This window comes from Lolium rigidum, chromosome 1, assembly GCF_022539505.1.
Source record: "Lolium rigidum isolate FL_2022 chromosome 1, APGP_CSIRO_Lrig_0.1, whole genome shotgun sequence".
Lineage (NCBI taxonomy): Eukaryota > Viridiplantae > Streptophyta > Magnoliopsida > Poales > Poaceae > Lolium > Lolium rigidum.
The window spans coordinates 65,569,156-65,585,928 of record NC_061508.1 but is presented as its reverse complement, the minus strand read 5'-3'; the positions used below and the strand labels follow the sequence as shown (position 1 = coordinate 65,585,928).

The 16,773-nt window shown below is 42.2% G+C and overlaps 2 protein-coding genes across 3 annotated transcripts; one reads left to right on the top strand and one right to left on the bottom strand.

Annotated features, from left to right (window-relative positions):
* The first annotated feature begins 4,324 nt into the window (after window positions 1-4,324).
* Window positions 4,325-13,280, top strand: LOC124685447 (ABC transporter B family member 25, mitochondrial-like). The gene is made up of 20 exons (XM_047219800.1): window positions 4,325-4,580; window positions 4,965-5,147; window positions 6,053-6,239; window positions 6,396-6,457; window positions 6,750-6,793; window positions 7,158-7,260; window positions 7,410-7,517; window positions 7,691-7,774; window positions 7,879-7,939; window positions 8,336-8,481; window positions 8,689-8,805; window positions 8,921-9,006; window positions 9,330-9,418; window positions 11,317-11,372; window positions 11,477-11,557; window positions 11,808-11,873; window positions 11,951-12,043; window positions 12,146-12,210; window positions 12,486-12,621; window positions 12,860-13,280. The coding sequence occupies exons 1-20, from the start codon at window positions 4,347-4,349 to the stop codon at window positions 12,989-12,991; spliced, it is 2,133 nt and encodes a 710-aa protein (XP_047075756.1). The 5' UTR covers window positions 4,325-4,346; the 3' UTR covers window positions 12,992-13,280.
* A 486-nt stretch (window positions 13,281-13,766) lies between these two features.
* Window positions 13,767-15,213, bottom strand: LOC124674733 (thiosulfate sulfurtransferase 18-like). Of its 2 annotated transcripts, XM_047210785.1 has the most exons (5): window positions 15,071-15,213; window positions 14,908-14,984; window positions 14,754-14,824; window positions 14,082-14,135; window positions 13,767-14,003 (listed from the first exon to the last, which is right to left on the bottom strand). In XM_047210785.1, exons 1-5 carry the CDS (start codon window positions 15,169-15,171, stop codon window positions 13,905-13,907), a joined length of 402 nt encoding a protein of 133 aa, XP_047066741.1. In that variant the 5' UTR covers window positions 15,172-15,213; the 3' UTR covers window positions 13,767-13,904. The 2 variants fall into 2 exon arrangements, with proteins under 2 accessions (XP_047066741.1, XP_047066748.1); XM_047210792.1 differs by lacking the exon at window positions 14,082-14,135.
* Between the last annotated feature and the right edge of the window lie 1,560 nt (window positions 15,214-16,773).

Sequence of the window (16,773 nt, the reverse complement as noted above, 5' to 3'; positions counted from 1 at the left end):
CGGTGAGCACCTGCCTTGCAGGTTCCCGGAGCTCGGCGTCGCCGCCGCGAGAGCCATTGTCGAACACTTTGCTGGATGACCACGAGGCGCGGGGAACTGGTGTGTGTTTAGTGTCGAGAGTGTTCATCCCGAAGAAGCAATCATCGGCTGGTTTTAATGGCAGATCTAGCAGCAGATTCAATGTCTTTGTCATGGTTGTGGGGTCGCCGTTGTTGTTGTTGTCCTGATGAGTGCAGAGTGCTACCAGCTGCTACGCTGCACCCTCCATTCGTAATTTTGACCCTGTTGATATTTTGTGCTCCTGCGCCTGTCGCAGCTACCTTCGTTTTTCTTTCTGTTGTGATGCTTAACTAACGTGAACACGTGCGAGCTAGCTTGCTTCTTTCGAACGCAAGATTCTGAGGACCTTGGAAACAAAGAGATTTTACCAGTGCATCTGTTCCACCATTTCATTTTACGTCAAATTCGTTTCGTTTGGAGTACGTGGACGTGGTTACTCTTTTTTTTTCTTTTTCTGAATTCAGTGACGGAGCTTGAACGAAATCTAAGAGGGGCGAAAATGCATAGTAGCAAGCCTAAGATTTTGAGAATACGTAGTCAAATTCCAGATAAAATCCTCCATGCAAAATGCTCCAGATTAGAAAATTACAACACTATGGAAAAGAAGATAATATAATTGGACAGAAAGAACAAAGTCTGCTGTAGTTTCTCAGTATGTTCGGTTGCTGAATCTTGTGTGAAGTGGCCGTAGTTTTTCCAGTCTATTTGGTTGTTAAACCTTGTGCTAAGCTGCTGTAATTTTTTTAGCTTAACCATGGGAGAACCCAACAAGGATTCAAGTGTGTAGAAACTCCATGTAAGTATGCAGCGAATGCTTATTTAATTGATGCAGCAAGCACAAGTGAACGCTGACAGTACTTCAGAAGCTCAAAAGATGCTAGAACTGAATTCTTTTAAAATCTGACAGATCACGGTGATTACTTCAGTTGGGCACGTAAGGCCTCCTTGATCCTGGAATCCCATGGTTTACACTAGTACCTAAATGAAGATGAGAAGAAACCATAAGAAATAACAGCTGAGCAATGGGAACAAAATCAGGAGCGTGTCATGGTGTGGTTGTTAAGCTCTATGGGTAAATATGTTCAGGAACAAGTTGATAACTTCTAAACTGTAGCTGAGGTCTGGATGAGCAGATCTTTTTTCCGGTAAGTCCAACAAGATGCAGGCCAGCAAGATACTCCATAAAATGAGGCATATTAAGCAAGACCAACATCAGTCACGTGGTATGCAGGGGAACCTAAGAAGCTTTATAGAGATCTAAAGTTCTCCAGGCCAATCAAATCACATGATCCTAGAGACCTACTTCTTCTCCGAGAGCGGTTTAAACTTTGAACTACAGTACTACTTTTATAGGTCTTCCTGAAGTAGTGATGAAAGATGTAAGTTTCTTTAAAAGTAGTCCATTCTGATATTTGGGGACCTTGAAAGGTAACCGCTATATTGGGAGAGGATGTTCAAGTAGAGGGTGTGAATATGCAACAATTTTCCTTTATAGTTTTCTAGAGATTTTGGGGATATGGTTAACTAAATTGCGACGAGGTGATACAATCGTGTAGGACAAAGAGATAAATCTAGCAGCAATACACAACGTAGAAAACACTAAAAAAACGTATGGCTATACCCACCACTTTTTTTAGGTGGCACATCATAAAAGTACCACCAAATTTTTTTACCCGTAGATATACCTTTCACGGCGAGCAGCAAGAACATCGTGTAGTTTTCACCGTGGTAGTATTTACAACGGCACATAAGTGCGCCGCGGTAGGTGGAAGGCAAGAGCGGTGTTCGTTGAGGCTGTGATTGAATGGGTGCAGGCATATTTTCCAACGCCATGAATTCTATGGGACCTGCACGTATAGTGGGTTTGGTGCGGGTGGCTGTATAACAACATCCCTCTGATTGGTGAGGCTCACCACCAAAACCGAAGTGTTGGCCTAACTGTTTTTAATATGTGGCCACCGTGTTCGTATTTTTCAACCTTTCGCCACTTTTCTTCTCTCTCTATAGAAATTATTGAGTGGGCGATGGTGAGTACCAAATGAGAGCTATGTCGGGCATGAAAAATCTCAGCCGCAAGATGGAAGTACGCATGCATTTCTGCTATTAATTTCGGTTTAACCACATATCTGAGACTTCTTGATCGATATCGATATGTGTTTCCATAACCAGGGAAAATCTTGTTTTTATGCATCACCCTTTCACAACTTCCATAACGGTTTCCACTCATTGCTATGTGTGATGGAATTCGTAGTATAGATAACAAAAAATTCCTACGAGATGCAAAGGAAACCAAGACCGGATCTAGGAAGAGCCAAGATCTAATCTAAGAAGATGCAAGGAGCAAGATAAAACCCACATACCCTTGTAGATTGATAAGCGGAAGCATATTTAACGTGGTTGATGAAGATGTACTCCTCGCAATCCAATCCGATCAGCACCTTCGAGTTATGCACATGTGTAGCACAACACCGTCTCCTCCTTCTTGATCCAGCAAGTATGGTGCAGTGGTAGATGGGATCTAGATGCCAACAATGAGATGACGGTGGAGGCTATGGTGGAGATCTCCATGGGCAGGGATTCGCCTACGCGCAGGAGGGAGAGGAGGGAGAGGGGAACGAGGGGGGAGGTGGCTGGCTAGGGTTTGAGCGCCCACTCACATTATATAGGGGCAGGGTGGAGGTGCGACCTACTTGACCCCCATCTAAGCCTCAAGGCCGGTGCCAAGTGAAGGGGAGAGTTTTCTTCCCTCCCAAGTTGGTGGCCCCTAGGGTTTCCCCTTGGGTCAGCCGCATTTGCCTTGTGGGGAAGGTGCCCTAGGCCCATGTAGGCCTGGGCACTCCCACTTGGTCCATGTGGGTACTACAAAATGTGTGGGCCCCATTGGTGGACCCTCCAGACCTTCTAGAACTTCCCTGATACGATAGCGGAAACATCCCAAACTTTTCCGAAGCCCTAAAAACGCTTTCCCTTATATAAATCTTATTATACAGACCATGCCGAAGCTCCCTGTGATGTTATTGATCCCATCTGAGACTCCAAACAATCTTCAGACTAACCATAATTAATATCCCATTTCTACCAAGTGTGTGACCCTACGGGTTCGAGAATCCGTGGACGTCATCGAGACACATTTCCCACATACTAAGAACACGCGGCGGACCCTTTTTGTCGTGCCAAAAAAACATGTCGGGTGTGCACTTTATCCTACACATGTACCCTCGGTGGCTTTTAAGTGCCACCATAGTGCGAGCACGGGGATTAAGTGTGTGCCTCCATGTTTAAAATCGATAGAGTCCGCCCAGCTATTGTAGGGAAAGCTACATACAATCACTCTAAGCAAGGTAAAAATATAAATAACTCACGAAAAGGAAAATGATGTATCATGAAGTTCAACTTCTCCGAGGAGAACTTCAATATTTGTTACAGAGGTCATGATGACACAAGCGCACAGTGGGTTAAAGTTCTAGCCTTCCAATCGTTGAGCCTATTCCAACAAAGGGCTAGCCAAACTATGAACTTAGACATTGAGGTGGCTCAAATTTCAGAAACTTCCCAGAGAAAATCAACATGTTCGAAGCTTTTGGGGGACCCTGAGCACTTGTTAGGGTTTTAACAACAAACACAATAGAGATCGAAGAGAAGTTTTAGTTTTCCATATTGGAGCAAGGTGGACAAAATTATGGATCAGATTGAACCTCTATGGATCAAATCTTATGATCCTAGCTAGCGGAGTTGCAAAATCGTGATTTTACATACTAGAATTATATTACACCATTTAATCCTATAACCATTACTTCACATCACACTGAGATAAACACACTGGCCCACCCAACTAAAGGTTGACATGTTCCACGCTAACACTTGCTGTCTTCTCTTAAGAAACACAAAATTCTTCCGATTTCCCCACTTCAACTGAAATATTTGTGATCTTGAAATTTTGGGCTAGATTCAAACTAATTTCAAACCAAAATAAAATTAGGTCAAAATTCATCAAAACTAGTGGGTTTTGATTATCTTTTTGATAGATTAAAATGAAATTCCAAAGAAGTTTAGAAATTTTGGATAATTCGATGACCGTTCGAAATTCCAATGTTATGGAAATTTCAAACTTCGGGGAGCACAGTCGACACGTGTCCAATAACTGTTGGGTGGCGAAAGTAAAACATTTAAATAATTTCATTTAGCTGAGTTTACCGGCGAGGGGGCATCGTGGACAAGTGGAGTATTCTTCTCTCTAGCTGAATCCGCCGGACGGAGATCTCCGCCGTCGCCGGGGTGCGCCAGCCATGTGGCTTTCCTCCCGCCTCCACCTCTTCCGCGCCTGCGGTTTCGGCACCTCTACGGCCGCAGCCGTACGCCGCCGGCTCTGGGGGGGCAGTGGGCCGCCCTCGCCGAGGGCTCTGCGCAGCCCTCTCCTCGGAGGCACCCGACCAAATTATCTGCCCTTTCCTCGGAATGGCGCCCCTTTCGCTAGCCCCAGCTTCTATCTGCCGCACGGCGCGTGGCCTCCACGCGAACTGGTAAAATGTGCTTGCCGTGCCTCGTTCCTGTTGTTCTTGATGCAGTAGTGAAATTGTCTACTTCATTGCAGGTAACCAATTTAGAAGGTTAAGGATATCTTGGTTTCCTGGTATATATGTATGGAGTTTTATCTGTTTAGATATTTGCGATTAAGCTAATATGCTTAAGATAGTTTGTTTGTGTTTTATCAGTATAAAAGTGAAGTACAGGGGTGGCGCAGATGGAGTTTGTCTCTTTATTATTGTTTGTCTGATTCTGTGAAGTAATAAGTATAGGTGTTGTTGCATTCGCAACGCGCCTTTTACTTCCATCTGAAAAGATAGTTATTTGGGTACTTGTTTGTCAAATACTGGTTTGGTGATTCGTCTAATATCTGGTTGCAGAGATGGCATGCGTTCTCTACATCAGCTAATGCTGTGCCAGCAGATGCCCCGAAAAAGGACATCGATGATCAGATAGCAGATACACAGATCCTCCGAAACCTTGTGAAGTACTTGATGCTGAATGACAGCCCTGATTTCCGTTTCAGGCTTGTGTTATCACTGGGCCTCTTAGTTGGCGCAAAGGTAACGTTACATGTTTAGAAAAATGTGAACTAACATGTTTCGTTTGTGTGTCTCTTGTTGGGTTTCATCTCAACTCTCAAGGCTACACTAACTACTTTTGAAAAGAAATCTGTGGAGTTGACAGTATATATAATTATATTAATATGATAAACAAAAAATATACAGGGATACATAAATATTTACAAGACACCACCACAAAACACACTGGACACAACACCGAACTCAGGGGACCGAGCTGATGAGAGTTAACCAGTCTAACATCCCAGAATCAAGGTCCTCCTTAAGCCTACCTCAGCTTGCTTGGGACTAAAGGCTTTGCTGCTATTGCTGTTTCGGAATTATGAAATATAGAGTATCCCTATAGCACTAAGAAAGATAAGGCAACACACATTCATTAACCTATTTTCTACTCAGGGCATTAATGGTTTGCAATGTGCAATTTCTTGGCAGTCGCATTTGGGCTGCAATCTTTCTCATAAAAGCTGCCTACTTCGTATGGATGGAATGCAGTACATTTGACATCCCCCATTTCCTTTCTTTACGGAAATGACACAATCTCATCAATTTATATACAACCTGTTTGAGACCCAGGTAAATAAGGAAGATGAATACATAAGTTAAACGAGAATCCCACATCCAAAAAGTACCCCACATAGGCCTTCCCCGAAACCCCCTGAGTCACTAACATGAAAAACTTAGAAAAAAAATATAAATGAGGATGCTTTGTTAACGGGAGACCAGTGGCTACAACTAGTCAACTACCATCATCATTACGAATCAATGAAAAAATAAAACCCCTTCCCGTTAATATATATGGCAATGGCATGACGATATAAAAAGAGGAAAGTTACTATTTGAAGCTTTCACTCTGTTACCTGACCCTTTCTGTTTTTAATGAACACCAGGTTATAAATGTTCAAGTGCCTTTCTTGTTTAAGCTTGCTGTCGATTGGCTTGCAGCCCTTGCTGGTACTGAAGCCTCACTGGCATCATTTACAGATGCTAATGCCACCATGTTAGCTCTGTTTGCAAGCCCAGCAGCTGTTCTGATTGGATATGGTATTGCGCGTTCAGGAGCATCAGCATGTACAGGTAATACTTATTTGTTACAAAATTTTCGTATTGATTCTCTTGTTTTCCAAAAATCTAGTGAAACTCCTTTCGTGATTATGGGAATATGCAATATTTTTACATTATTTCGCTCTTTATGCTATGATTTATTTATTATTGTAAATTCCCTCTTTCCAGAATTACGCAATGCTTTATTTTCTAAAGTGACCTTGAGAGCCACCCGCTCAGTCTGCAGAATGGTAAATTGTGAACCTTTTTTCATTTCCATGTACCACTTCTTTGTGCAGTTGTTCGATCATTTTTAGTTTCTTCATGCTATCTAGATGTTCTAATGCATATATATTTTGAAAAAGAATTTCGTGATATGTGTTGCTATAGTTCTCCAATATATTTATATCCATAAAAGGAACATCTGAACATTTGCATCCAGTTCCAGTTGTTGGCTTACTATTGACTAGTGATAAAATACTAATTTTATATTGATCTGCAGATGCTTGAAATACTACCATAATTTGTACTCATTTATTGCAGGCATTTCTTCACTTGCATGAGCTTGATCTTCGTTATCATCTCAGGTACTTAGAAAATGCTTGGTTTCTCAGTGAATAAATTATTCATTGTACTGACACACAACACATTATATGGCGAAAACATTACAAATATTTAGATGGTTCATGAATTATAGATTACTTGTTTGCTTTGGCCAATGATATACAATGATACTATGCTTAAAGAAGTGATGAGAACCCTAGCTTAGGATTGCACTTATTTTAAAACTATCAACTCAGTGAGGGATTAGTTTGTACCCTGTACGTCAGTATTGAAACAAGTTATAAGAAATCCAATACTAATAGCTGTTATATAATTGGTGGGTTTTGGCACTAGCGGCATGGAGACTATTTGAGTTCTGATGTTTCCTTACACATGTTTGTGCTTCAGCCGGCAAACTGGTGCTTTAAATCGCATAATTGACCGAGGCAGCCGTGCTATAAATAGCATTCTTACGATAATGGTATTCAATATTGTCCCCACGATACTAGAGGTACTCTAAATTGTTGTCTCTGACTGTTCCAGTCCATCAGTTGAACTGTTGCCTGTTATATTGGTATCTTTGCTTTGGTAACGCCATCTGTTCTTTGGACTCTTTTTGTCAGTTCACACCTTGCTTCTATTTTTACCTCTCATTGACAGATTAGTATGGTCTCAAGTATTCTGGCCTACAAGTTTGGTTCAACTTTTGCTTGGCTTACTTCAGCTTCTGTTGCTACATATATTGCTTTCACTTTGGTTGTCACACAGGTGAAAACACTGTATTCTGTCATCATCCTCATGACCTCTTAGTCTTAGGGTCTTCTATTCTTCCTGTTATGACAGACATTCAGTTTATCTTATAATGGTGTTTTTGTAGTAATGCATAACTCTGATCTATGTCTACCTGTCTTTATAACAACTATATATTATTATTACAACAGTGGCGGACTAAGTTCAGGACAGCCATGAATGAAGCTGACAACGCTTCTAGTACCGTGGCAGTTGATTCCCTTCTGAATTATGAGGTCATCTCGTGGTTTTATATCACTCTGATGTCTGTTACACCAAGTTACCCTCTTGTATTGTTACTGTAACAACTTCTTACCTGTCTTACTTTGGTTGTATACAGACTGTAAAGTACTTCAAGAACGAACGATTTGAAGTAGAGAAGTATGACAAATATCTAAAACGTGAGTAAGTATGTTTCTTGGGAGAATTTCCAATGTAGAGTTGGAAAGCACATCCATATGCTCCTTTCTTCTTCTGTTTGACCCACTGGTGTTAAATTTGTGGTCACCTTTCTAAGACAAGCAGCGCTGTTTTCCTACGTACGGTAAAATTATGATGTATATCATCCGCATCTGGATATTTTCAAATCTGTTCTCGAAAAGAAAAAAAAATAGCATTACTGTTGCATTATGGAAATGATCTTTATAATCTCAAATATAGTTCCGGGTTTGTGTGAGTTGTATAGGAAGTGCTTCACATATTTGACTGATCCCAACTGGCGAGTAGCAGTGGCTTACACCATAAGTTTATTTCGTTAAATATATTCAATATATTAAGTACTTCTTCAATATGCTCAGAATATGAGGATGCTGCACTCAAAACCCAAAGTAGCCTTGCCTACCTTGACTTTGGTCAAAATGTTATATTGAGCTCGGCTTTATCCGCGGCAATGGTTTTGAGCTCCTATGGTGTCATGAGTGGTGCTCTAACTGTTGGTGATTTGGTAATTCTCTATGTAAACCATCTGTGTTTTGTATCTTCTACCATTACTTTTTTATCAGTGATATTGTGAAAAGATGTATCTGAACTGAAAAAAAATCATTGTCCATTTTCACCATGACTTAGTGTGAAACTTCAGTTCTTCCCACCTTTTGTTTTTCTGTAATCTTGTAATGGCATTAAATAATTGTGATGAAATATTGGCCTACAGGTCATGGTTAATGGACTTCTATTCCAGCTCTCATGGCCTCTGAATTTCCTTGGGGGTGTCTATCGAGAATTTAGACAAAGCCTTATTGATATGAAGTCCATCTTCCAGTTGCTTCAGGTAAAAGTTTGTAATCCTCTATAAGTATTGCTTTGCTCTTAATGACTTTCAGTTCTAATTTATCCATACATGATGATCTGACAGACTTTAGGGCTATTATTTCTTGTTTTCTTAGGAAAAACCTGGAATAAAGGATGAACCTCATGCAGAACAATTGCAGTTCAAAGGAGGATGCATTGAATTTGAGAACGTTCATTTTGGGTAGATTTTTTCCTTCATTAACTTGTCAAATGCCATGAAATTGTTGTTGGTTTTCTAAAAGAAATACAAATGTGTGTATCAAAGCAACACACTGCTCAGAAGATTATTTTATTTTAACCATCAATACAACTAGATGCTGCTGTTTTTTCTGACCGCAAGTAAAACAGAGTGCTAAGAAATTGTTTATTACGATTTTTCATAACTATGAAGAATTAAGTCTAGATACATCATTAGGAGGTCCACCAAGGCATTAAGTTGAATGAAGTGTGTCGAGTGTAAAGCAGAATAATCTTATTTACTGTCATACTCTCATTGACTACCAGGTACATACCTGAAAGAAAGATTCTTGATGGCGCCTCTTTCACTGTACCTGCAGGAAAAAGTCTGGCAATTGTGGGAACTAGTGGCAGCGGTAAAACTAATCTCTTTACTTAGTGAATAATGTTATTGCCTCCGTTCCAATGAATAAGGCATTTTTTTGAAAAGTGAGGTAAATAAAGTTTGACCAAAATTTTAGAAAAAACTATTAATGCCTCTTTCACTGTAACTAGACCTCAAAATAGGTTAATGAAATGAAACGCAAAGATTTTTTCAAGGATATGTCCTGGAAGACATATCAGTTGCATAGAAGAAGTGGCCGATGGCCGATACAACGCCAAAGATGGCTACAACACACACCGCCAATCCGAAGACTAGCCACCACACACTACAACGAAGACATACAGGGGTCTCGCTCAAGCTCAAACCGAAGCCGCGTCACAACCGAAGCCAAGCAACTCCAAAGAAAACAACCTCCTCTGAACTCTCCTCATCGACGTACCAACCACCCTTGAGCGCCCAAGAGTCGGCAGGTGGGTGGCAGGACTTGGCCAGCCCTGAGAAAGTCGCCGTCTTTGAGTTGCCGGCGACGGCGTACATAGCGCCCTGGAAACAAACCTGAGCATCAGCATTACCAGAGCAACATCAAGCCCGAAACCATGTGCTCCACAAGTCCGTGTCTCCAAAAACGATGCTTTCAGGAAAGAAACGACGTCGGAGACGCCGCCATCGCCGACCGGAGAGCCCGATCTTGGTTTTCACCCGGAGACACCAACCCGAGTGGGCAAGGAAGGAGCGGGCACTCCTCGGCGATGCCTCCATGGAGGGGAACGACGCCCGCAAGCGCCGTCATCACCGGCTCTGATCGAAGATAGAGCAGGATTTTCATCCGGAGCAGCGTGCACCTGTCATCCCTTCCCATTGGGTCTTGAGCAGCACATCCTCCTTGCTGAATTGCACTGCCGCCGCTGCAACACCTCTATGCCGTCGATGCAGACGCACGACCAAGACCACGGATAGCACCACCACGCCGCCCTGCGCTGCACACCCCACTCCTCAGCCCAGAGGACTAGGAGCAGCGGTTGCCACGCCAAGAGCACCACACCAAGCGCTCAACCACAGCAGCACGACCAAGGACCAGCCGCGCCGCCGGGAGAGCCTCGGCCACCGCCGCCTAGCCCATCGTCACCGACACCACCACGGTGCCAGGCAGCTCCGCAGCCAGGCCACCACGCCGCCCGCAGCGTCAGATCTGGACCCGTAGGCCCGCCTAGGCCCAAGGCCCAAGCCGGACCCGGATCTGCAGACCGCCGCCACAGGGGCACCACCGCCGGGCTGACCACCTCCCCGACCTCCGTCGTCGCGTCGAGCCCGTCGCAGGGGGCCGCGGCACCGCGCCGCCGCAGAACTGCTGGAGCTCGTCACTACCGCCGCAGGGAAGGAGGCGCCATCCGGGGAGAAGCCCCGCCGCCGCCGTCCCCGCCCGGGCTTTGCCCGTCGGTGACCTCTGGCGGCGGCGGGGAGAGGGGAGAGGGCGGGGGAGAGCCTTGGAGGCGCCGGCGCAGCCGCCTCCGCGTCGCCTAGGGTTGGGGTGGAGCGGACCAGTTCACAGAGAACTCTCTCGAGATAAACGCAAAGATTCCTTTACGTTTTCTTGACCCCCACCCCCCTCCTCCTCCTCAAAATAGGTTCCTATTAGTTATCTTATGTTCATAGGAGCTGCAGCCTCTGAATTGGGCAATTTGCATAGTGAAAGATGCAAGCCGTGGTAAGTACAGTGGTATTCGCTGAGCTTACAAGGCAGGACATCGGTGAGAGACTGCAGTGTGACTGTACTCTTGGATAGATTAGTATGCAGCCCCAACACAATGCAAAATTTCCTTGCTCGCTTTGAAAGGAGAAGTAGGGGCCATAGTCGATTGAGTCCATATCTTGTGTCTCAAGTTTGTGTAGGTAAGTGAGCGTATTCATTAACTTGACCTTCTTCTACAGGAAAATCAACCATACTTAGACTTCTGTTCAGGCTTTTTGATTCTACTTCAGGATCGGTAAGTACCCAAAAACATCTTTCTTCCTAGCTGTTTCCTGCTGATGATTTTACATACATCAAACTTCCACTATTCTGATGATTCTTGTCATATTCTTCCTCTAGATATGTATAGATGGGCAAGACATCCGGAGCGTCACACTAGAGAGTCTTCGGGATTGTATTGGTGTTGTACCACAGGATACCGTTAGCCTCTGATATTCCATCTCCGTCAATGCTCAAATTTACTTCTACTCTCCTCACTGATTATTCATTAGGCACCCAAACATGAATTTATTACATGACACCACTTATGGCTAGATATCCTTGTAAACTTAAAGCTTCTACTGCTGTTATGGATGGGCATCTTCTGATATTTCTTTATTAGGAACCAACCATGAATCTATTTTAATGAGAAAATACCAAAACTGAGCTTACCCCATTAATTTCACTGCAGGTACTTTTCAATGACACAATTAAGCATAATATAAAATATGGGCGGTTATCAGCAAAAGATGAGGAGGCATGGTTTTCTTCCAATACATTCTGGAGTTGCAGTCATATGCTTGTTCTGGAAAGCTAACGTTCATTTACATATAGGTATATGATGCTGCTCGGCGTGCTTCCATTCATGATGTAATCATGAACTTCCCTGACAAGTATGACACAGTTGTTGGAGAGCGAGGATTGAAGGTGAGACAATGTCTGGTCATGTGGGAACTGGGAAGTTTTGTAACTTATTGTACACCCTACAGCTCCACATATCTTTCTTTTTTTGGTTCTGCCATTTTGCAGTTGAGTGGTGGTGAGAAGCAGCGTGTATCAATTGCTCGTGTATTCTTGAAGGAGCCTTCTATTCTGTCAGTACCCCTTGCTTTTACTGTCTCGCTCCCTCCTCACATTTGGAGTTCTGTGTCAACTGACCTTATTGTTCTTAATCTATTAAGCAAGACACTGTGTTCTACTAATTCTCATATGCTGTTATCATTTATGGACTCATAAGATGAAACAAAGATAGGCCTGCTGAATGGATTCTGAACTAAGTTAGATATTCTCAGCAAGCATGTTTTTGCAAATAATGGGCTTCTCTAGCTAACCTCTGACTTGTTTACTTTTGTTACCTGACTTTTACCAGATTATGTGACGAAGCTACAAGTGCTCTTGATAGCACTACTGAAGCATCAATTCTTAATTCCTTGAAGTCTTTATCCACTGACCGAACCTCAATTTTTATCGCTCATCGACTCACAACTGCAATGCAGTGTGATGAGGTATGCACATTCACGAATAGTACTATCAGAGAACTTTGTGAAAACCAAGGATTGTTGCTAAGTTGGCACATGTGCCGATGTGCGAATAATGGCTGAACATGCTAAATCTCAGCATGCTTTGAAGTTATTGATCTTACTGAACATCGAATCTTTCCAGTGTATTCAATAGTGATGAATACCAGTTGGAGTCATCTCTTATGTGATTCCTAAAGAAGTCATGTTGACTGTCGATTTTCAGATCGTTGTCTTGGAGAATGGAATGGTAGTGGAACAAGGCCCGCATGATATTCTCCTGTCAAAAGGCGGGCGATATGCTGAACTATGGTCACAGCAGAACAACGGTGATGCCAATAATGCTCTTGCTGTCTAGAGCTTGGATATACCAAAATAGAGTTTCCCTTGCAAGTGAAAGTACAGCCATTATACAGGTTTCTCCTCACATACTATGCACAATGAGTGCTTAGAATTTTAGATACGGGAAAAAAGAAATTTACAGTTTAGAATAAGTTATCCCATTTGAAAGGCAAAATTTTCCTCTGAGAAATATTCAGAAATCTTGGAATACAGCTGTCAATGTAACATTTTTTGTATGTGAAATAAACCTGGTAAATATTTGATCCTTTCAAGTGGAAATACTTACACCCTGGTACGCATCTGAATGATTCATCTGTAAAACTTGCACATGCATTTCTTACTGCAAAAAAATGTCATCAAAATGATTCAGAGGCGTTATCAGCAATGAATTTGAGCTGCGCTTCTTTCCACTTTGTGTTTCCTTGCTCTTGTGGTTTTCTTTGTTGGATGATTTCTGTCAGCACCATGTTATCTTGTTCAGCCGATATGGCTTTACTAGCTTAAGCTGGGCTACGCTTTCACTAGGAACAGAAAACATGAATTAGTAGTATTGCAAATTTGCAATAGCATATCACCCTCTTTTTTATATATTGCCATCTGCTTTGCTATGGATAACGCAAGTTTCACTACAACGACACCTCCAGGCAATAAGGCCACTGACAGTAGTGATCTCGTTTAGGGATGAAAAGTTCTACGTTTTGATCCGAACCACTTTAATCTGTAGTGAGAAAACTCAACTACCAGGGCACAAACATATGCGATAGAAATTCCTTGTCGATTTATTACATCATGTTCCTTGAACTCACATACACTTGTAAATTCGAACCACTTTGGTGGCTTTACATGGACAACAAGAAGAACGCACAAGCAACTAATTTATTCCACTTAAATTCTATATGATGATCACAAATTGGAACTATCTGGATAGCTCAATTGACAGATGGCTGTTCATCATTGGTGGGTTGCTGAGTTGCACTTTGGAGAAAGGCACGGTAGCCGCCTTGAAGATTCCTCACGTTCTTGAATCCCTGCACATCGAAATTTCGATTATGACACTACTAGTAGATCTGAGTACTGATTGCGATGGGCATGTTTAATTAAATTACAGCGCTTAGAAGGTCTGAACTCGCAAGCTTGGATCGCGTGCCTGTGAAGCAACCCTATACAAGAACAAGGACCCAAAATGAGAGAAGAGTACTCGAGGTAAGGTCATTGTTTGTAAAATTTTCATAAGTATATTGACAACAATGGTCAATGATGAAGATTAGAGGCTTTGTGAATGTCTAAAATATTACCTATTTTTCACAGGAGATGATATATTATTAGCTCTAGATTAAACTTTCGCTGGGAGTGCTATATATTGTACTCCTTGTGCTAGTAAAACATCATCATGTTTGACAGTGCAGGGAAAAAAGGAATTACCATTCTTATAAGCATTATACTGAGATAATTAGAAGAAGCAAAGCCCTTATATATTCATGTGACAACATATCTTAATTAAAATATGCTCAAGTGTATCCTGAAAGACAGTTACAGATCTAAGATTACATGTACTACCTCTGTCTATAAATAGACGTCTAAGATTTGTCTAAATCTAGATGTATCTAGAAGCTATTTAGTGACTAGATACATCCAGATTTAGACAAACCTCGGACATCTATTTATAGACTGAGGGAGTACTATTAACTCGGGTCAGGTAGTACTAATCGGTAGTAGTTCCTAGCACAGGACATGAGGGGACTCATGTGCATAAGGAGGGACCATGAGATGAGAGTTACCACAATCAAGTGGCTTTCCTTCCCATAGAGAGCAGCTACCTCTTCTTCGAAGTGTGGATTCTTCTCCCTCCCTTGGTATCATAACAGAGAAGCAAGTAAAATCATGTGGCATACATTTAGGAAGTAAAAAATGTCTTTTCAATTTACAACATACCCTGGGGAGCCACGTAGACGTAGTAGGGGATGTTCTGAGCGCCGGTGGCATGCCCCTTGTAGAAGTCCTCCGACATCCTGGACATTTCATACCCCATCCATCAGAACTATTTGCCACAGGAGGAGGGAAACAGATAGAGCGAGTGAGGAGGGGAGGTGTTCACCTCACATCGAGGTAGCCATAACCGGAGCTCACTAGCGTGTGTGCTTCGTCCGCGTCGACCATGGGGATGGTGATGAGCTGCTCCTTGTCAGCGGTAGCCATTGGTGGTGAATCGATGATTTGGGGCGTATGGCTCTGGCTAGTTTGGTGCCTGTGCGTTGTGAACCGCAGTTGCCATCTGGAGCCCCTTCATTTATATTGGCAGGGCTGGAACAGATCCGAAAAAAGTCTTCTCCTAGTTTCCTTTGTTTTGGCGTCAGCAATTATGTATCTAGCAATAAGACAATTAAACACGATAATCTGATGCAACATCGACATCAACACATCATGGCCAACCTGGTTTGGGTTGACCTGAGAAATCCGATGCACAAGTAAGCTTGTTTACATGCCACTTGATGACAGCTACTTTCCTTTTTTTATAAGTCAACGATTTGTTATTTCTCCTTGTCTCGGATTCGGTTGACATTTTTGTTTGTGCGTTAATGTTTGGAAGAGTTATAGTCTCTTTAATTTTGAATATCCATGAAATGAATCCCTATGAGTACGTGGAACCGCTATCGATCACCAACAATCTCCACCATATCTTCAGCCTCATGCATGTTGAGTGTGTCTCTGAAGTCTGAATTCCTTTTCTCCTTAGTCGCAGGTGGACTCAAAGTTACCCACCTTCTCTCCTGGAGGTCGGCGACCGATCTCTTCCTTGGAACAGCGCCAGATGGAGACGCGCAAGTCCAGTGTGTGCGGCTTCCTTATTGTTTCAAACCAACGGCTCGTCTCGTGCTTGCGTGTACAATGTCTACGCCTCTACGGACGAGGTGCAATGATATCCATACGACACCTACCTCTTTTTAAAGGCAACTTCACCTACAGGAGTGACGTCAGCAGTGATGTTACCCATGTGGTGACCAATTCTTTCACAAAATTATGAAACAGATTTGAAACATAATTAAAATATAACTGCAACACGAATATTTTTGTGAAACAAACTGGAGTGACGTCAGCAGTGACATAATCAGTTTCACTTTTTGTCACAATGTTTCACAATGTTTTTCATGTATCACTTTAGTTTCATAAAAGTTTCACTTGTGTTTCAATTATTAATTTTATATTAGACAAATGTCAAAAGGCTTACCAATCTCAAAGCAGGAAGTGGACGATAGATGTGATACCGGTAGGTACCGTTGCTGGTAAAATCGATGTGTTCATAATCCATATAGATGCAACTATTGCCTTGTACTATCACTCTGTCCGTTTCTTTCATAAAGCACCAGTTTCTTGTATTTTATTTTATACTCCTAATATGGTATTTGATTTATTGCATTTGAATTATATAGATGTTAGTCCTTCTAATATGGTATTTATATATAACACAAATCTTGCATTGTTTCTTCTATGAAGAACATCTTTAAGCAAAATATGTGTAGTTCTGTGAGATACATATCTAAATAGTTTATATGATACTTTTTCTAAATCACGTAAGTTCTCTTGTAAATCACGTGTGGTGTCCATGGTCAATCAAATTTTGCCTACGTTTAGCTACACCATGTTCTACATTGCGTTTACTGTTTCCTGAGACCAAAAACAATATTTGTGCATGGTGCCAGGAGATTGTTATTTCAGAGATTAGGCCGGTCAATAAAAAGGCTGTAAAAGAAGTGCACAGGGGACAAGGCATTTCTGAACTCGGGTGTAGATGCTCCTGAT

Coding starts and splice junctions, on each gene's coding strand:
- LOC124674733 (XM_047210785.1), bottom strand. CDS start 15,171: ATGGCTACCGCTGACAAGGAGCAGCTCATCACCATCCCCATGGTCGAC. Junction 14,825..14,907: donor CGTCTACGTGGCTCCCCAGG/GTATGTTGTAAA, acceptor TATGATACCAAG/GGAGGGAGAAGAATCCACAC. Junction 14,136..14,753: donor AGGAAAGCCACTTGATTGTG/GTAACTCTCATC, acceptor GTTCTTGTATAG/GGTTGCTTCACAGGCACGCG.
- LOC124685447 (XM_047219800.1), top strand. CDS start 4,347: ATGTGGCTTTCCTCCCGCCTCCACCTCTTCCGCGCCTGCGGTTTCGGC. Junction 4,581..4,964: donor CGTGGCCTCCACGCGAACTG/GTAAAATGTGCT, acceptor ATCTGGTTGCAG/AGATGGCATGCGTTCTCTAC. Junction 7,261..7,409: donor TTGTCCCCACGATACTAGAG/GTACTCTAAATT, acceptor TCTCATTGACAG/ATTAGTATGGTCTCAAGTAT.